The sequence below is a fragment of the Lissotriton vulgaris genome, chromosome 11, assembly GCF_964263255.1.
Source record: "Lissotriton vulgaris chromosome 11, aLisVul1.2, whole genome shotgun sequence".
NCBI classification, from domain to species: domain Eukaryota; kingdom Metazoa; phylum Chordata; class Amphibia; order Caudata; family Salamandridae; genus Lissotriton; species Lissotriton vulgaris.
In genome coordinates this window covers 109,906,533-109,928,128 of record NC_141699.1, presented here as the reverse complement: position 1 = coordinate 109,928,128, position 21,596 = coordinate 109,906,533, and the positions used below count along the sequence as shown (strand labels likewise).

At 47.8% G+C, this 21,596-nt stretch overlaps 1 protein-coding gene across 2 annotated transcripts in view; it reads right to left on the bottom strand.

The window, feature by feature from the left end:
• The window catches only part of PISD (phosphatidylserine decarboxylase), a 323,469-nt gene that overhangs the window by 239,362 nt on the left and 62,511 nt on the right, over positions 1–21,596 (bottom strand). For both annotated transcript variants that reach the window (XM_086942820.1, XM_086942818.1), the window contains exon 2: positions 14,723–14,802. In XM_086942820.1, the coding sequence (XP_086798946.1) occupies positions 14,723–14,802 (80 nt within the window). The remainder of the gene's footprint in view (positions 1–14,722; positions 14,803–21,596) is intronic.

Below are 21,596 nucleotides of genomic sequence, written 5' to 3'. Positions count from 1 at the left end.
AGGTTGCGACTCAGGTATTTGGATGCATAAGCTATAGTAATGTGTAACCTGGAATTCTGTCTCTGAAAGTACTCCTAATAATGCTGAAACTGCTCTACATGACTGTACATTTTTCTTTTCAACACTGCTATGCTGACGCCAATTATTTCAATGCTTAAAAACTTCAATAAAAATATATTTTTTTAAAAGAGATAAAGAACTGAATGTGGCAAACAGTGTGACGACTGAGTGTACTTTTTAGATGTAAAATAGCCCTCGGACATTCCACTGGAAGGCGAACGAAATATCAAATAGCTCAAAAACACGTGGTGAGCGAGTAATACTCCTCTACGCAGAACCAAAGCACACACTGTTAATTTGATCACATTTCTAACAATGCGTCATGCAGACAGCTGCAAAGTCCGACGAACCTTATATAAAGGGCATAGGAAGCAAACATCGTTTCATGTAAGAATATGTTCTAGGTCAAATTACAAATCTTATATCACAAAAACTATGGAAAGAATGGAGGCCGTTAAGAATCAAGCACCCTGTGGTGTGGAAGATAGTAGAGGCTGGGGTCAAATGCTACGACCCACACTCCGAGTACTTGTGCAGGTGCATTGAAAGGCTGATCCTATGTCCCTTGCTCTAGTCCCTGAAGAAGAGCAGCATACATAACATCCCTTTGACAGAGGTACATGAAACGAACACCAGTGAGCAATCTATCAATCTACCCTAATTCCTGCTCTATTCAGTAGCTAGCTGAGCTTATCACCCTGCCAGTGTCTGTCACCCTTCAGTTTTCTCCTATGAACACACTAAGTGGTTCACGGTCCCAGGGGTAAACAGGTCGAGCTAAAAGGGGGGTGGGGTCGGGGGGGGGGGGCGGGGGGGGGGGGGGGGGAATCTGTGCTTGCAGAAGAGCGACACACTGAACTTCAAATATGTTGATCGTATTTCAGTGTATTTATCCAGGATGCTTCTCGCTGGGAAGAAAGATCACAAACAAATCATATCTTCTTGCATATCACAACCAGCTTGAAATGCCCTCCAGGCAAAAACTTCCACCCAACCCCTGTAGTTAAAATACAAAATGAGGTCAACCCTGAACAGGTATTTGAATAGCTGTCTCAAACCTATCCAACTTCTAAAAGAGGACCGGCAAATCACAGAAGAGTAATGGTGTGCAAGTGAAGCTTGGACTGTTGTGCATCAGGCCTGTGAGTTAATGGAAAACGGGCTTTATTGCTATCAGCTCTGTGAGAGTGAAGTAGTGTGGCTCACTGGTTAGAGGCGGCAGACCCGAGAGCAGAGGACGGCCCGGGACCAGGGTTCGATTCCCGGCGCGGCAGGTTTCTGGACCAGGGTCAGCGGACTCGATAGTTCTCTCGCCTCGGTGCCCACTCTGATCAGCGATCACACTCGGCAACTCTGGGCATTAGCTTGCCTCATCTTCACTAACGGCCCAACCAGACCGCCGGGGATGCCTGGTCTCACCATGGAGATATCCATTAAGGGACCATCTCTCAGGGAAGCCAGGAAGGGTTTCGCAGCGGTCGAAGCGCCTTGGGACCCTACGGGTAAGTAGTGCGCTATATAAATGCCTATACATTTACATTTACATTTGAGATGGAAGCTCGAACTTCCTGCTCGTGACTTAGGGAAGCTCGATTTGCTGTCAGCTTCTGCCATACCTGCACTACTCAGTGTGTGAAGGAAGCTGAATACAGATTCGCACTCATGCTCTACTAGGGTGTGGGCGTGCGCCGGAAGCATGCACTCCTACAACCATGCTGTGCTTCAACTTTTTTGACGCTACTTTTCTTTTTACTTACACTTCACGGTTAAAAAGGCAAACCAGGAACTTAAATTTGTTGTAGCAATTTTGGAAAACTTAAATGAATTGGGAAACATAGTTTTCAACAGATTACCTAGCTACAGTGGCACGCACACGTTTTTTTCCAGTTGAACTCTTTAAAATACACTATTAAATGACAGCAGCAACAAAAGGTCCGCACTGAGTGGGCCACGGATTCGACCACGGGGGCACTGTAGGCTCAGAACAGCACTTCAAACACAGATGAAGGAGCGACATGGTATGATAAGAGACTAGAAATCACAAAAATAGTGACAGAGTGCACACCAGTTCTTTCGTGTAAAGTAAACGGTCATTTTTTTCTTTGTTTAGCGTGCTGGCCCGGAACCGTGGACTGCCCAGCCACGTGAATTGAAAAATCACAGGAGGGAGTGGGGCCAGGGTGTGCCCCACACTGGACGCACAGCTTTAGGTGCAACATACTGATGCCAAAAGTCGTTCAAGTTCATCACTTTTTATTTTCTTTAAAGTTATTTCATCCATTACGTAGTTCATGGTTAATCCGTCACATGTTGGACAAACTATGTTCACATTTAAACACCTTAATGCTAAAGACATGCCATGACGAGCCTTGTTCTGTAGCCAGAACTGAGAAGAAAGAGGGTAGTTACTGGGTTGAAAATGTTTTAAGGATCGGTAAAGTTAGAAAGCATTTTGGGGATTGACTGGAAAGGGAGTGCAAAGTGAATGATGGGCATTTAGAAAATGTTATTTATTAACATGAATTCCAGCGGGCAAAACGTTGATTATGAGCTTTAAGGTACAAACCAGTTTACCTGACACGAGATCTATTTGTTGTATTAATTGATAAATCACAGTCATTTTTAGATATAACCTAATAGTCATGTTTTTTAATAATTGTAGTGAACCCCTGACGAAGTGCAAAGAAAGGCACGAAATGCATTGGGTGACGGAAATGATCTAAATCGAAGAATATCTATGTAACATTCCTGGCTACAGAACAAGGCTCGTCATGGCATGTCTTTAGCATTAAGGTGTTTAAATGTGAACATAGTTTGTCCAACATGTGACGGATTAACCATGAACTACGTAATGGATGAAATAACTTTAAAGAAAATAAAAAGTGATGAACTTGAACGACTTTTGGCATCAGTATGTTGCCCCTAAAGCTGTGCGTCCGGTGTGGGGCACACCCTGGCCCCACTCCCTCCTGTGATGATAAGAGACTAGTGCATTCCGAACAGTACTGAGATCTGCCAATGCTATGGAGGATATTAGTCTTCAGTACCCTTAAACCATCATCTTTGATCCGACTAAGATGCTACACTAGCATACTTTCAGTGCTTTAAAAGCTGCCTCGGGTTGGCAATAACTGCTATGCACAATCTCCGAGGTAACATGAATTAGGCAGATGGAGAAATTTGCGATTTTCTCATAGAAACGCAGAAGGGAAAAAAGAGGACGGGCATGTGAAACGTCCCTTCCTGTTTACTCTCAGGATTAGACATTTGACCTCGCTATAACCGATATTCAATCAAAATACTAAAATGGTGTAGATTTAGAATTTGTAAAAGAACAGGCTGTCCTACTGAAGAGATGCCAGAGAGGAGGTATGGACCAGTGGAAGTTTCCTCTGCGGACTGATGAGATAATACATCGTGGCAGCACAGATAATATTTACATGGGCACCGGTTAACTCAGAGCCTGGCAAGACTTTGCTGAATTTGCTCTCCAATCAGCGACTCTGGAAATTTCACTAGCACTGGCTGCCAACAAGCTTTGTGCAGCAGTACTACATCACATGGCATGGATCAAGCAAGCGCAGGGGCTACTGACCAGTGAGGTACGAACATTAGGATAAAAGGTCGTTCTAGAAGCAGAAGAGGGCATGGCATACTGGGCATACGAAAGAAGGAGTAGTTTCCTTTCTGTAACTCCAGTTCTGTAGTAGGGGTATCTCTGTTATAGTCATAATCTAGTGAATAGTCCCGCCCATGTGCGTGGACCCCGGAGCAATCAAAAATAATCGCTTAAAGTGTCGAAAAAATGCAGCACTGCACAGACACTTAAGAGAAAATTTAAAGACATATAATGCAGCCTAGAACAGGCTACACTGTCCAGTACTTCAACTAGAAATTCCACCAAAAAATCCACAAAACAGCAAAGCCTGTCAAGATTTCCCTTGCCTTCAGCAAAAACCCCTCTGGAATGGTAGAGAGGAAGACATGGACAGACAAGCCCCATAGGCTGCCATTATGTGGCTCAGAATAGGATACTGTGCCTTTAAGAGAACTTTCCAGAACTTCACAGTATCCCAGAATGCCCTGCAGGTCCCTCTTACTTTCAGTTCTTTTTGAAGGCGTAAAACGCCAGACCTGTAGCATTCCGTACATGAATATCTGTCTCCACCGGTGAGGAGGGCGGGCGCTTATGACTATAACAGAGATACCCCTACTACAGAACTGGAGTTACAGAAAAGAAACTACTCCTTCTGTAGTAGGGGATCTCTGTGTATAGTCATAATCTAGTGAATAGAATGGCAAGCCCATCCCCACACCAAAGCGGCGGTGGAGAAAAGAAACCAACACCACTATTGTGCGAACAAATTCCGCAGCGAAGCCTGTCCAACCTGAGCCTCCGCCCTGGCATCAGTGTCCAGACAGTAATGCTTAGCAAAGGTATGAACCGACTTCCAAGTGGCCGCCTTGCAAATTTCTGCAATCGGCACGGAGCAAGGCTGTCGTGGCAGCTTTGCCCCTGGTGGAATGAGCCTTAGGCTTACCTCCTAAGGTCTTATTAGCTTTCTGGTAACATAGCTGTATGCAGGACACAATCCACCTAGAGATGGACTGCTTAGAGGTCGCAAGACCCGTCCTGACCGATCCATAATTGATAAACAATTGGTCTGACCTACGAATATCTTTGGTCTTATCCAAATAAAAGTTCAACACCCTGCTAACATCCAGGGAATGTAGAGACCTTTCCGCTGGAGATGAAGGGTTCTGAAAAAACGTAGGCAAAGTTATAGTTTGGTTGACATGAAAATCAGAAATAACCTTGGGAAGAAATTTAGGGTGAGTACGCATAACAACCTTAGCAGCATGAAATACAGTATAAGCTTCATTACAACACAACGCCTGAATTTCACTCACCCTGCGGGCCGATGTAATGGCCACGAGGAACGCCGCCTTCCAGGACAGGTGCTGCAAAGAACCCTTATGAATGGGTTCAAACGGCTCCTTCATCAAACTGGATAGCACCACATTCAATTTCCATGAAGGCGAAGGAAGCCTGACAGGAGGGAACACTTTCTTCAAGCCTTCCAAAAAGTCTTTGATCACAGGGATCTGGAAGAAGTAAGTCTGTGAAGGGCTTTTCCTGTAGGCAGTCAATGCAGCAAGATGAATCTTAATGGAATGAACATTAAGGCCAGACCGCGCCAAATGCAGAAGGTAAGGAAGGATGACATCTTCCTTGCACGTCGTAGGGTCAAAGTTCCTGGACACACACCAGATACAAAACCTCTTCCACTTGTAAGCATAGGAAGTCCGAGTGGAAGGTCTCAGACTCCTTCAGTATGTCCATGCAATCTTAGGGCAGATTCAAATGGCCATATTGCACTATCTCAGGAGCCATGCCGCCAAACTCAAGGACGAGAGGTTGGGGTGCAACATCTGCCCCCCGAACTTCGTGAGAAGGTCCGGCCTGCACGGCAACCGTATGTGTGGAAGGAGGGACCGGTGTAGAAGGTCCGTGAACCACCACTGTCTGGGCCATTCCGGGGCAATCAGGATCATCCGTGCCCTGGACCGGGACAGCTTGATGAGCACCGCTGGAATCAGGGGAATGGGCGGAAAAGCGTAAACAAAACTGTTCGACCAGTTGATCCAGAGTGCATTCCCCAGCGTCCCTTGCTGGTAGTACCTGGAGGCGAAGTCTCGGCATTTGCTGTTTTCGGCGGTGGCGAACAGATCTACGTCTGGAGTCCCCCACCTTTCGAAGACTTCTCCTATTACGTCGTCGTTTATGACTCATTCATGGTTTTCCTGAATCAGTCTGCTCAGTGCGTCCGCCTGAACCTTCTGCACACCTGGCAGATGGGTAGCCGTTATCGTCAATCCTCTGGCCAGAAGCCAGCGCCAGATCGTCTGCGCCTCCCGAGACAGGGTGCGCGATCTCGACCCCCCCTGCTTGTTGAGGTAATACATCGTGGTCGTATTGTCCGTCTGTACAAGCAGAGAGTTGGTTCGGAAGGACGGATGAAAGGCCTTCAGTGCCAAGTGAACAGCTCTGAGTTCCAGGAAATTGATGTGATACGTGGACTCCATCTGAGACCACGTTCCTTGAATCTGTAAGTCTCCCGAATGCGCTCCCCAGCCCTGGAGAGAAGCATCCGTCACGATAGTCTGAGTAGGAATGTCATTGGGGAAGGGAACCCCTCTGAGGAGATTCTCCGCTGAACACCACCACTTCAGAGACTGAAGAGCATGCAGAGACAGTCGTATCTTGTCGTTCCAAGATCCTCTCCTCTGGTCGCATTGGTCCTCCAAGCACTCCTGCAGAGGTCTCATGTGAAGTCGTGCATGAGGAGTGAGGAAGATACAAGAGGCCATCGACCCCAGTAGAGAAGACACCGTCCTCACTGTTGTAGATGGAGCGGTCATAAGAGCCTGAGCCTTCCGAAGGATCGATCGCCGTCGCTCCTCCGAAGGAGACACACTTGCTGACAGCGTATTGATGGTGGCTCCTGTGAGAAGTTGGCCTGATATATAATGTTCACTATTCTAGTGAGCACTTTGTATCAGTCCAAACAACCCTTATTGATGATTGGTTCTAAGTCAACCTTATAGACCAGCTATCCTAGTAGCATGGATACGAGCAGTCTTCGGGCTAAACTCTAGAGGGCGTGTTAAGCCAGCTGTTATACCATCACATATACCCCTTGAACACCAAGTGAAAGGACACCACACAAGTGTTATGAAAATAAACAGTGTATTTATTTAGATCACAACAGCCCTGTACTCTTTATGAGGACAGGGTACTAAGCACACAACAAAACTCTTACGAAAATACTTTAAGTTGCACAATTTACACAAATGCCCGAGGGGCACGGAAAACCATATACTACAAAAGTGGAATGCGAAATTACTAGCAGGTAAGTACTAATCTCATAGGGTTTGGAATCGCTAGGACTTGCCTACTGAACCTTCAGATTACTAGCAGGAGGCCTAGGGGACTCGGGTGCAGAGTGTGCACTCTCACGCGGGATGCGGGACAAAGTCTATGGAGGCTAGTAAAAGCAAAAGTTAGTGTTCTCGGGCGAACCCGACTAGGTAGAGCTGAAACGAAAAAGGATCTGGACCCTTGGATAGTGAGGCTATGCTGGGGCACCGAAATGCCGAAGTTACCTAGCCCAGGGGCTGCGGCTGCATAGGTCTGGAAAGACATCGGGAATCCTCGTTGCAGTCTATGGAGCCTGAAAGAAGGAGTTGCTGGCAGGCGACCAGTGAAGAAGTTCGAAGTGATCCAAGCCTGGATCGGAGATGGAAGACACCTGTAAGCAGAGGGGACCAAGTTCTGAATCACTAGCCAGTGATTAGGTGGGCACCAGGATGGCACCGGATGGAGTCACCTCGACCAGGTGAGTGGGCGACGCTGGGTTCTGCAGTCTCACGGACCAGGAGGCGTTGTCGGCGACCAGGATGGAGGTGCGAGCTGTCCCACGATGGTTGCTGCTGTCGACGTCGCTGGACGCAGGAATTGGGGCAACAAGTCTTGGCAAATTCAAGCCCACGCGGTGGACTTAAAATGGCGTCTGGAGTGGACCAGGAGGGTCCGGGGTGCTCCTCTTTTGGAAGGGAGCAAGGGCCAGTCTGGAGCAACCAGACCAGCAGTGTTGATGTCGTCGTTCGTCGTCGGGAAGGCCACAAGCCAGCGGGCTAGTAGCCAGACAACGCGGTGAGCAGCCAAAAAGCAGAAGGGCCTCACGCAGATCTCATGCATGCTGGGGGCTGGACTTCGGTGCTGGGGCTGCTCAGGGTCGGGGCTTCTCGGACCCCAAAGCACTCACTCGAGGATCCCTCGGCGGTCGTGCTGGATAGAAGTCATGCAGTTCTGATGATGGCCTGTCCCTCGAGGTCTCGTCGCGCCTACGGTTCTCAGCTTAGCTGTAGAGGTAGGTAGAGGTCAGAGGTGCCAGGGAAGCCGGGTCTCGTCGTGCTGGTCAGTCGGATTCCGGAGGAAGGACGTGCAGCAAACCGCAGTGTTCTTAGATGGTGCCTGCGGGTGCAGGGTGACAACTCTTTAGACACAAGGGAGAAATCTTAGGAAGAAGTCTTGAGTTCCTTTCGTAGAAAGTAGTTTCAGGATTCAAAGATGATCTAACTTGGAAGGGGGCCCGCTCCTATCTTTATACTAGGAAAACGGGCTGGCACGCGACTAGGTCCTGCCCATGGGTGGGACCAGGAAGGGGGGTGGTTACACCCCTCTCCCATGCCGGACTTTCCCCAGCTCAGGGGCTGGTGTGCCCCTGGAACTGGTTCTAGCCGGCAGATGCATAGTGAGCACCGGGGTGCCACTTGCAGTCACCTTCCTCTAAAGCCCTGCCTACCCAGGATACACAAAACCCTGTCTGGGATGGTGCTAGCACCGCCCCCGACAGGAAACCCTTTGTCCAAGCTCCCCTCGCTGGAAGGACTCCCAGCTGCAAGGGGTCAGACTTGTGTCTGTGGTGGCAGCATCAATTTTGTGATGCTGAGGCTCGAGTTAACTTTAACCGGGGTTCACAGTTACATACATGTCGTGTCCCTCTAGAAGGGTGGAATGCTAACCCCGTCGCCAGAATTGGCGAGGGGTTAGTATCCCAATTCGTATGACACCTTACTCGACATGTTTTGATAAAGCGATACCAGAGATAGCATATAACCGCGAGGATTATAATGCACTTAAGAGTATATGGTATGCGCTTATCATGGAACAGCTATTAGGACTTGGTTCCGCAAGCTGCAAACGGGCTCAGCTCATGCCAGAGCACCATCTCACACTATTCCAAGCACTCTGTCTTCAGGATTGTCAAGGCCTGCCATAGGAGTGACTGATAGGAATCAGTGTGTCCATTTTAGGGTTAGATATAGGTATACTATATCTAAAGCAAAGGGTGATTACACCACCTTGCCCCAGCTGTCGTGCAGCCAGTTGTGTCAGATTTAGATGGCCAGCCAGGGGTGGCATAATACATGCTGCAGCCCCTGGTAGGCCCTGGGTACACCTATGCCCTGAGTTACAGGGTCTGATAAGGTGGCCCAGTACCAATTGGATAATGCACCTAAGGTACACGTGTCAATTTAGTGAGAGAACAGCAAGGCTGTGGGTCTGATTAGCAGGCCCACAGCCAGAGAAGTCGTAAACCAGTGAAGCAAAAAGCAAAAATCTGGGGTGATCATAGGATTGCAGACCCTACTCTCCTACAGCTCCCAAGTATTGAATGCACTGGACCGGGATCGGGACAGACTTGGACATGTTGATGTGCAACCCCAACTTGTTCAAGAGAACGCACGTCTTCTGGAAGTCTGCCTGAGCTTCCGAGAAGGAGGAGGCCTTGATCAACCAATCGTCCAGGTACGGGTAGACAAACACCTTGTTCTTCCTGAGGTGTGCCGCTACCACTGCCATGCACTTCGAGAATGTCCTGGGCGCTGATTTCAGTCCGAAAGGCAGCACTGTGTGTTGGTAATTGTTGGTCCTGACTTGAAATCGCAGAAACTTCCTGTGTTTGTACGCGATGGGCACGTGGAAATACGCATCCTGTAGGTCTATGGCACAAAGCCAGTCCCCCTGTTGCAACTGAGGATAAATCTGATGCAACGACAGCATACGAAATTTTTCTCTGCGAATCCACTTGTTTGCCTGCCGCAAGTCCAGAATGAGCCTGAACTCGTTCTTGTCCTTCTTGCGAACCAGAAAGAACCGGGAGTACAGACCTCTTCCTCTTTGAGACAGAGGAACGTCTTCTATCGCCCTTTTCCTTAACAGGATATCGGCCTCCGCCTGGAGCTCGCGCAGTTGATACTGCGAGCTGACCAGAGGGATCGCTGGAGGAGGGCTGATGAACCGAAGACTGTATCCATTGCAAACAATATTCAGCACCCACTTGTCCTGAGTAATTTTTCTCCACTCTGCCAGAAAAAATTGAACGCTTCCCCCCACCGGAGCGGGTAACGGATGAAGGGGAAGTAACCGCTCAGGGTCGAGACCCGGCCGGGCCCTTGTTCGCGGTAGAGGACTGTTGCCCTCCTCTACCCTTCTGACGTTTCTGGAAGGGTCTCCGGAACTGCTGCTGTTGTTGCTGCTGCTGTCCCGAAGACTGCCCCCGTCCTCTTCCCTGTGCGCCGTAGTGCCTCTGGAAAGGCCTGAAGGATTTCTTCTCTTTGGGCTTCTCCAAGCCCACAGCCGTCAGGGTCTCTGCCTCCGCCTTCATGCGGGCCATCTCATCATCTGCGTGTTTTTTTTTTTAAATAAAACTTTATTGTCAGGATAACCAACATCACATTCATTTCCACATATACAATCCGTATTTGCATGTCAGTTGTATTTTGCAATCTTGAGAAGCAGTTCAAATATGTTATTTTCTATCCTATTACGTGTGCCATCACGATTCGTGCCTGGAGCAATCATGACCAACCAATGTACAGTACCCCTGTCTTATCCTCATAGTGTTCTCACATGTCGGTCCATGAGTAGCCCATTCTTGGAATGTGTGTTTGCTCCCAACATTTCAACTTTTAGATATAATGAAAACAATAAAACCCAACTAAGGTCATCATTTGGCAATGGTTATCTCCTTACACAGTCTGCGGTCGGTCATTCCACATGTGTCTTCACATTCCCATGGTATCATTGTAGCTCTGCCCCCTCCCATCATCTGCGTGTTTACCGAAAAGGGTCTCTCCGGAAAAGGGCAGATTGGCCACCCGCTGCTGGGCCTCCGGTTTGAGTGACGTGAGCCGTAGCCAGGCATGCCGCCGCTGGTTGATTCCATGGCTGTAACCATGTGCGGCCGCTGCACTGATCACCTGGTTTGAAACCAGCATCCCTTCCTTGAGGATCTCCTGGAAGTCCTCCCTCTTGTCTCTCGGTAGCAGTTCCACTAACTGTTGAAGGGAGTCCCACAGCGCCCGGTCGTAAAGGCCTAGCAGAGCTGTATCGCTGGCAACTTTCATGGCTGCGGAAGCGGTCCCACACGCTTTCCTTCCTGCTGAGTCGATCCACCGACTCTCCTTATCTGGCGGCACAGTGGATGACGGGGAGGTAGAATGTAATTTCCTGGCCGCCGTCACAATCACCAAATCCGGTACCGGATCCATTCTCAGGAATGCAGGGTCCGAATCCGGGGCCCTGTACTTCTTCAGAAGCCGGGACGGAGCGGCCTTCACCACCGCTGGCGTGAGGAACAGCTCCTCCGCAGGTTCCTTCAATCCAGGCACCAGAGGCAGAAGAGGGCGAGACAAGTGCTTCTTGTGAAGCGTCTCGAATATCACGGACGTCGTAGGTGTTGGAGCCGTCACCGTGATACCTAACTTCGCAGCCCCCCTCAGGAGAACCTCCTGGAACGTGGCAATGTCGTCCACTGGAGAGATCCTGGTCTGTAGCGAGTCCGATAAGGTCGGCGAGTAGGAAGTATGGGTCCTATAAGAGTCCGTGCGGGGCCTGGACCCCCTACTCCTATGGCGACGCCTTGATCTGGTGGAGGATCTATGACGACTCCTTGATCTTCCTCTCCGTCCAGAGCGTGAACGGGACCTCCTCAGCCGAGGACGATCAACCGGGTCCACCGGAACGGGTGACTTGGGTTTAGACAGAGCCTTTGATGTTAGGCGTACCCTTCGGAGGCGTCGGAAGCTTAGGCAACGAAGTCGACCTCGGAGGAACCGGAGGTGGCTCCTCAGGCAACCCTGATCCAGGCTGCGGTGGAGGCAATAGAGGCGGAGTAGGTGTCCTCGGACGGGGACCCCTCGGTAACGGAGGAGGGGGAGTCATCTTCCCCGACGGGGTATACACCTTGGAATACACCGAGCGCGGCGAACCCCCTTCTTTTCCAGCATGGGACTTAGGCGAACCTCCCACGGCGTCAGGTCTACCTCCACCTCTTTTCGGCGTCGAAGAACGGCGACCATACGGCGAGCGTCGGCCCCTGGACGACGAGCGCCTCTTCCTCGGCATCGAACGCCTTCAGCGCCTCGACGTCGACCTTCCGTGCCTCGACGGAGACCTTTTGCGCCTCGACGTCGAACCTCGGTGCCTTGACGTCGAACCTTGGTGCCTCGACGGCGACCTCATGCGTCTTGACGGCGACCTCCTGTGCCTCGACGGCGACTTCCTGTGCCTCGTGGGCGACCTGGGCTTCGACGGCGACCTTGACGGCGAGGAACTCACCGACAACGCCCGCCTCCTCTTCGGAGACGGCGAACGGCGGTATCACGAGGACGACGATGACACAGACACCGGAGACTTCGAAGGTCTGGTAACATCCCTCGACGCCGAGCCTCGACGTCGTTTCGTCTCCGACGATGGGGAACAGACCGCAGTCATTCCTCTCAACGCCGTAGTGGGCGCAACGGACCCCGGCGGAGAATGGTGACGTTTGCTGGTCTTCCTGCCCCTGGGGAGCCCCCCAGAGGCCTCAGCATGGGCAGAAGAAGCCCCTCCAGACCCACGTTGAGCCTTCAGTCTTCTTTCCTCGAGACCCTGAAGTCTGATCTTCTTCCTTTCCCTCAGGGTCCTTCCAGAGAAGCCTTGGCAGATAACACACTCCTCTGGAACATGAGAAGCGGAAGGCAGAGGATACACACCTCATGGTGGTCCGACCTGGCCTTTTTCCTGGAGCACTCCGGGCATTTGTCGAATAAGGCAGGCATCTTCGACAAAAACAGAGTGAGAAAACCAAGAAGAAAGGCCCCACAGTACAATAAAGTACTTAAACTGTGAAAAATAGTGAAAAAAAACCAAATAAGTCCTAAAAGGGAGAGCTCAATGCTCCAGGGTCCTGCTAGCAGGAGCCGGAAAAAAGAACTGAAAGTAAGAGGGACCTGCAGGGCATTCTGGGATACTGTGAAGTCTGTAAAGTTCTCTTAAAGGCACAGTATCCTATTCTGAGTCACATAATGGCAGCCTATGGGGCTTGTCTGTCCATGTCTTCCTCTCTATCATTCCAGAGGGGTTTTTGCTGAAAGCAAGGGAAATCTGGACAGGCTTTGCTGTTTTGTGGATTTTTTGGTGGAATTTCTAGTTGAAGTACTAGACAGTGTAGCCTGTTCTAGGCTGCATTATATGTCTTTAAATTCTCTCTTAAGTGTCTGTGCAGTGCTGCATTTTTTCGACACTTTAAGAGATTATTTTTGATTGCTCCGGGGTCCACGCACATAGGCGGGACTATTCACTAGATTATGACTATACACAGAGATCCCCTACTACAGAAGAGGGCAGCTCATGAACAGACTCTGGGATTTCGCCCGATCCCATCACAGATCAGCACACAGGGTTGAAGACACTGCACCTCTCCATTCTAATCAGATAGGGTGCATGGTCAGACCCAGGGTACGGGGTTTGAACCCAGATGATCCTGTTGCAAACGTAAAAGTAATCGGCAATCGGGGGCCTGACACTACACTGTTAGTGGAACACCAGGCCTTGTACCACATAGGCTGGGTATCAAATAACAGCATTTGAAGTGGTTCCTGTCACACAGCAAAACCCGGAGTGGACACAATAACCTCACAGGTTTCTATTTACATCACCATACCACACACTCTGGCCTTACAGGTTCTTAGGAGTTGTTCTTAGTACAAGGTACTCAATAGGTTTGTATTACAGAGCAGTAAGTGGCTTACTGGGCCTCATGCGCCCAGGTGCCCCTCAAAGGGCAGAGCCTCCAATACATCTCTACCGATCACGGCCCAGCACATCTGTAGGATGTGTGACACTAACAGGATCCAGCATCAGAAACAGCACACTTAGACAAGCAAAGCCTATTAGACGGGCCAAGAAGTCCTTAAACTCAAATCTTCAGGTGTTGGATAACAAGAAGCAGGAGAAAAGAAGACAGTCACTGGTGATTTAGTTTAGACAAGCATTATAATGGTATAGAAAATCCATCGGGCAGCCACTTAAATTTTTGAAAACCACCATGGCCAAAAAGGTACCCCTGTAAACATCCAACACATGGGGTACATGTAATTTATATAATAACTGGTGAGAATACAGACATGGACAACACTGTTGGTCACTGCGATCATAACTCTTCAGATCCAAATCCAACAAAACCAGTGCTCAGTTATCAAAATGATCAATTGGGAGGTCTTTAATTCATTCGGATGGATACAGATTAATACATACAAAAATATATTTGAAAATGAGCAGCAAAGGCATAGGATCCGTGAAATAAGTATTAGATCCACAAGTGACATTAGTAGGTCAGAAACATGTACTCGATAGGAAGAAAATAGTCTTCGCATATGGGAACTAATCCGAGAAAAGGAGAAGTATAGCCTGGGATTAGAGGGCTCTGTCCTTGGTTCTTCAACTTTCATAAGCAACATTTCAGAAGAGTATGGATAATTAATTAAAAGTGGCCTAAAGGGGGACAACTAAGATAAGACCCAGGTAGGACTAAAACCATGCACTAAGTCTGCAGCAGCTCTTTGGAGGACAAGCCGGTGGGAGAGATGAGCTGCTACCTAAAAGGAGGGGGACCTGGCAGTTATCACACGCTGGCAACAACCAGTCCAAAGCAGAAGAAACTCACTTAGCACAAGCCTTGCCTCCTGATCTCACCTATCCAACACTTCTGCAAACTGAAGCTCAGAAGGTAAAAAAAAAGCAAGAGTTCGGAAGGGACATCCCACTCACCGGAATGGACATTTCTGGAAGTCTTTTGATTGCTGGAGATCTGGAACTGCCGTGGAGCAACCTTTATAAACCAGTGTAAACTGCAATGATGAAATAGAAGATGTTGATTAACCTCGAGGGTTTATCACTTTACAGTGAACAAAACAGACACATAGAAAATGCTCATATTGGTGACACGATCAGTGCAAACACAAGAGTGAATCACACATCACAGCGTTTACTATGGAGAGCAACTGATAGGATCGAAAATCTCTATAGGATACTACCAGCTACCACATTAGAAATTCAGCAATGGGATATGCGATTCTTTGTGTTTTTCAGGATCCTAGCCGCTGGTGATCAAAGATAGCTTTTCAGGAGTTAAAATATGCAAACAAACCCTTCAAAGTAAAACAAGACAAGCTTCAGGATAAAGGAAAGGCAACTAACTGCATGTCAAATTTCACTCAACTCTAACAGTACTTGCGGGAAGCACGCCCAGGCCAAGGAAACGTGTTTTGAACACATGTAACGTCACACGACGGCATCAAAGAACAGAGAAGGGATGCCTGGTCCACCCGCTACATCCATTCCCATGTATGCTTTCCACCACAGCCCCAGCATCCACATGTTCTTCCCAAGACCCTCCCTGGCTGATGTGTGCTTGAGGTAAGTCTTGGTGAGCCAGGGCACCACTACGCATCTGCCAGCAGCCCCTGCACAGCCACTTCCACACATTTGCAAGTTTTCAGTCTTACAAGTGAACCCCCAAAGAGGTCTATTTTGGCCCAATCAATTACATCTCCATAACATAGCACACTTGCGGAATCTTTTCTATCCAAATAAACTTGCCACGTTTAAAACAAGCTTGCATGATCCCAGCAAAAAGCAGGGGTCACACAAATGTAGCAGACTAAAAAGGGTGAAAATATAATGTGTGTCCATCGATAGACACCTGGGATTTTACATAATTTTTATTAACGGGGTGCAAATAAGGAAAGCAATCCTGACTGTATCCTGTTTACTGAATGGAGAAAAAAAGCCGATCCTCTCCTAGGAAACAAGGTTTACTTACAAAGCTGGCAGCAGATAACGACTGCCTAAAGGTGCAGCCACGAAAAGTAGGTTCGAACTGGTCTAAAGGGCAATCATAGGTAGTGCTCTGATGGGATGGTCTGACAGACCAGTGTGTGGGCCGATTTATTTTAGCAGTTTGTGGGCCTTTTTTTACGGCCAGTGGGCCAGATTTTACTTCCAATTCCCCTATTAACATAACCATTGCCTGCAGAAAACACAGATGTATGCAGTCTCCCGTACCGTGCAAACTACCCACACAGCGGGCCTTTACAAGTTCAAAATTGACATGATTTGCAAATATAGGCCACTTTCTTTTAGCTATCTGGATTGCAACCGGGGCCACTTTTAGTTTGGTGCACAGACCTACTTTTTTGTCCCGGTCCAATCCTGCCAAGCGGAAGCAAATAGTCTAGTAGAATCAACTGGTTCCACTTCGCTCCTTTTCTGCATTTCGGGAAACCAATTTGAGAAATGGAACTGCAATTCTACCCTTAACCTGTGTATTATTGACCAACGCTAGTGAGGACTGTAGTTTTTAGGTCAAAGTCCACCAGACAGTGCAGCGGTCTGCTTTGCTAATGACATCTTGGGGATATTGGGAACGATTCCCTACCAATGCATTCCACCCACTGCTTACCATTGGGTTTGTGGTTCGTAACTCACATTTGCTTGCTTTCTATATGCTAGCTCTATTTGTTTGCACAAACCCTATTTACTGTATTCTCATACAAGTGCTCGATGCCTGTAAAAAGGCCTTTTGATCTTATCACATTTGTTGTGCATTGAATTACAAAGGTCAAATGCCAGACTGTCTTCCAAGGAGCTTAGTGTTTATTTTTCTTTCTCGGACTTCATAGTGAGAGTATTTATATGGCAGTCATGCTGGCTACTGGGGATGTGCTTGAGGATGGCTATACGATGTTATTTTTTTCCAGCACACAACAAAATGTAAATGTCTGTAAATGAACTGTGCAGATATTAGAGAATATGGAAAGCTGAAATTAAGCAGCTCTTTGGTAATTCTGGAGTGTGGTGGAAAGAAATATTTTAATATGATAAAAAAATGAACCCAGTTGGTGATGACAGTTCCACACATTACTGTTTGTGTGCTGTATACTGTTATCAGTAAAACTGTATGACTGTGCAAATGTAATGGTAATTTCAACTGAACATGTTTTGTCTGTAATGGAAGTACCATACCATATATACACTTCACTTTAGCCCACTACACTCTAATCTGAGCTACTCCACACCACTGCAGTCTGCCCTGCACCATTCCAAACTGCGTCACTGCACTCTACTCTGCACCACTCCACTCCATACCAATGCACTCTACCCCACACTACTCTTTAATGCACCACTGTACTCTACACCACTCCACGCCACTTCACAATACTGCACTCTACTCTGTACCACTCCATTCTAGGCCAGTGCACTCTATGCCGCTCTAATCTTCTCTGCACCCTAGATCACCCTACTCTATGCCACTGTACTCATACATGCACTACTCCACTCTACTCCGCTTCACTGCACTCTTCACCAATGCTTTCTACACCAGTTTACTCAAAACCAATGTACTCTACGTCAATCTACTCTGCAGCACTCAACTGCACTCTATACTTCTAGACTCTGAATTTATGCCATGCCACGCCACTCTAATCTAATCTATTCTGCACCACTGCACTCCTCACCCCGTCACTCAATGCAATGTCACTCTACTCTGAAACTATTTAGTCTATACCACTGGAGAAACGACCTTAACCCTTTCGACGCTAATGACAAAGCCAGCTCGTCATGGGCGTTACCTGCGCTGCGCGGATGACAAGCTGGCTTTGTCACGTTACGCGGGATTTTTAAAAATGCCGCGCACAGCGGGAAAAGCCGCCGCAGCGATGCGGTTAACAATGCGAGCTCAGCCAGGCATGCCTTTTCCCTGCAAGCCGAACCCCATGTGCCTTAACCCAGGCCTCGAAAAATGTACTCACCCACTCGCAATTGCGAGTGACATTTATCAGTTGAAGCTATTTTTAGCACTTACTAGTTCCATCTGGCAAGTGAACTTAAGCTGGAAAGGAACATGTGTTCTGTTCATTCAGAAAGAGAATGAGCAATAAAGATGCCAATAAATCTTGTTTTAATCTTGACACATTCGCTGTCTGTTCAAGGAAAGAGGTCAAATGTCAGTGTGTATTTTTACTAATTGCTGCTTGGAAAATTGCATTTATTTGTCATTCTCTTACTACAGTTAGAGGTTTTTGTCAAGTGAGCTGTCTGAGGATGTCAGTTTTCTTTCTTTAACACATAAAATTTTAATAAATAGCCTGTAAATAAATATTACAAATACTTAAAAATATATCATGAATTACGAAAGCATATTTGTTTTGTAATTAAGAAGTGTGATGCAAATAGTTAAATAGGAGCAGAACAAAATCAGAAAACTTTACTTGGTGATGTTTAATTAACACACATTTGTAGAAACTGTATTTCCAAACTCTGCTTGTACCCTATGGGCCTGATTCTGATGCGGTTTGGAAAGCTTCCCAACCGAATGGGTTTGGGAATGCTTTCCCACCGAATAGGGAGAGTCCAACTGATGCATCCGGATGCTTCCAGATAAGATTTGGTTGGACTCCCATTGGACTCAATGGGAGCCTTTATTCCGACCGAATGCATAGGCTCCCATTGAAGAAAAGGGTGGCTGGGGAAAAATCGAAAACTCTGTGGCGGGCACCCCCTGGTGCCTACCACACTGTACATGGCTGCTAATTGAGGACCCATGAGTACTCCCACAGGCCTGATTGGAAAGGCTCCAGGTGAAGGGGAGCCTACTACGGCCCCCAAATTCTGATTTCGGCTGTTGTTTCAAGTTGGACGACACAATTCGGAAAGGCTGTCCAAATCCAGCATCGTACTCCGCCGTTTGGAAATGTAGAGACACGCAATTCTGCTCCGTGCGCCTTGGTCATTCCAAATGCCGTCGGATTTGGATTAGGATATTCCTAATGCCTGACTCGCATCATACTTGGTCGGTTGGAAACCTTTCCGAGTCGGTTGGAAAGAGACAATTTCGATCTGATTTGGAAGGAGCAAATGCAGTTAGGAATCCTTCCTAACCGCATCAGAATCAGGCCCTATATAGTTTTATCAGTAAAACTGCATGTCATTGGGAATTTATGTGGGCATTTCAATGGAAAATCTGCTGATTGCAAATGACAGCATGCTACCACCTTATGGTTCAGTTATGTTTTTATTAAAAGTGATAGTTTTCAAAAATAATTTGAGAAATGTGCCTGCGCCCTCCCTGATGACAATTGTGTTAATGAACTAAGAGGCAAATCGGGTAATGTGTATCCTACATGTGGCTAGATTTGCAGAATATATGGAGTAAAGGTTTAGTATATTAAATGAAGAGTTTTTTGTACAGCTGACATGCTGGACTCACATATTTGCAGGTACTTTCATACGTGATAATGAAGAAAATGGAAGCTCAATTAATTAAAATATTTGCCCACGATCACATCATTTAAAACTAGTTCATGGGTCAAGAGCATTACAAGTCGGTTGAATAGATTATTTAAGTCACTAGACTTGCAGGTCTAGTGACATTTTAATAATTTTTTAGGCCAGCTTAACCACGCATATACCTCAACGACGCAATGCGCAGCCTAGTTGCATAGCGGCTGGGCAGGCACAGTAAGAGGAAGTATCCGGAAAGGATGCAGTGAGCTAAGTGGAGCTGGGTCCGGGCCTTGGGGGGGTGGGGTAGTTTTTAGGGCTCAGGAGCAGTTTGAGGTTGTTTAAAGGGGGAAAGGACAGTTTTTAGGTTTCGCCTGGCGTTCGCTGAGCAGCAGCGTTCGCGCAGGCGAAATCTTATGTTAGAACAGTACGGGGGCTTTGTCCCGCCTGCTCTTCCATTGGCTAGCTCCATAAATGGAGGCTAGCCATTGGAAGACATGGTGGTCAATTAATCTTTCCCCCGTCACGACGCGATTCGGGGGAGTTTCCGGGTCTTTTTGTAAGTCCCGCCCCTTTTGTCGTTTTTTTAGTTTTACAAGTAGTCACTCAGTCAACCTTCATCTACACACAGTGTAGTTTACGAGAGAAGGAAACGAGGAACAGAGACGTCGTTCTGGGAAATCGTTGGTTTCCCTTCCGTGAAAAACTAAGCTTCCCTTTTCCTGGGCTTAGTACACAATTTACCGAAGTTGAACAGGCACACGCAGACACATAACCGCCCCTTCTGCCCTCCCCCCTTCGCTCTAATTAGTGGTTGAATGACGACACCGCCCCCCACCCCACCCCACCCATATGACTTGCTGGGATTGCGACTTGTTTAATTTTCTGTCGAATGCTTTAGCCTAAATACCTAATTTATTGAATGTAGTAGCTGTTAAATACAAGGAAAAGGCATTACGGGTTTCTGATCTGAATGAAAACTAGTTTTTTTTAATGAAAAAAAATCAGGCTCCAAACTCACTGACTCGACCGAGTTCAAATTACCTTGTGGGCAAGGTGTGTCACGTCAAATGTTATTGGCTGCAAGGGCAGCTCCGGGGTATCGCGCTGTGAGCCTCAGCTCTCTTTAGTATCACTTCTTCTGCCTGCGACATCGGAGCGCTCGCACCTGTTAGCCCACTTGGCGTGGCTGTGCGAAGAAAGAAGAGACCCGCCCTTTCGGAAGTTTGTCAGGCACTAGGCGGGGCACCGGTGCGGATCCCAGGTCTCTGCCATCAAGGGCTGGAGGTACGGGGTAGGGGGCAGGAAGTACTGCCGCTGTGCCGCTCACTGCCCTTGCACCTAGCACTGCTGCCCGAATCTCAAAATGGCTCTGCGAGTGCAAAACCAGGTGAGTGGCACCAACCACCCCGTTTTTACAGCTTAATGTATAACTTACTTCGAAATGGCCACGCTGTAACCTGCTCTCGTGTGCTTGCAAAACGTGTCTTGCGGCACATTGAAAGTGGCGCGACTTTGGTTGACCTTTGCGCGTATTTTTATGCAATGTTTTTTTTGGTAGCATGTTTTGAAGCGTTGATAATAAACGACACAGGAAGTGTTCCGTGAAAAGGCACTTTGTTTAATTGCTTATGCATTGTTTGGAAATTACAGTTTTTCTCGCGTTCTGATTTCTCTAACCTGTTGTATTGGGGGGGGGGGGGGACGACTGGACTTTTGCGCCCCTTCAAAACGCTGCAATGAGTTACTGTTTAGGATTAATACTGGCAGGTTGACTGCAGTGTTTGTGGGGATAGCACCTGAAAGACCTATGCTTAGCTGGAGCTTTTAAGTTGGATCTATCAGTTGTAAACTCAAAAGTGTTAACTACTCTGCGTGTTTGGCACGTAAACGTATTTTTGTAGCCTCGCGTTGCCGTGCTTGGTTTTTAATTCTATGAATGGTTAGCGGAGCATGCTCGCTGCTTGGTATTGCAGTTGGATAGAAATGCCGGGGCACCGATGCAGTTTTCTATCACTGTCCTCACATGCCTTGAACTGTTTTGTTGTCTACATTTGTCAGTGATCCTTCCCGGCTGGGATTGGCTTGAGTGAGAGTGGTGCATGCTCTACTTGGCTTAACGTCTAAAACCCTGGACCTTGTAGAGGGGCACAAAATAGTGCAGCTGGTGCTATGGAACAACAGCCCACGAGTGCGTGGGGGCCTCTGCAGCCGAGCTGGATGATTTGAATAGTTCGAAACCCAGGACATTTCCTTTCTTGTGGCCGCCTATGAGAGCCCCTGGCTTTTCCCAGTAGAGTTTGAGAACAGACTTAGCGGGGAAAATACATCGAAGCCCAACTTCCTTATAAATATAAGACGA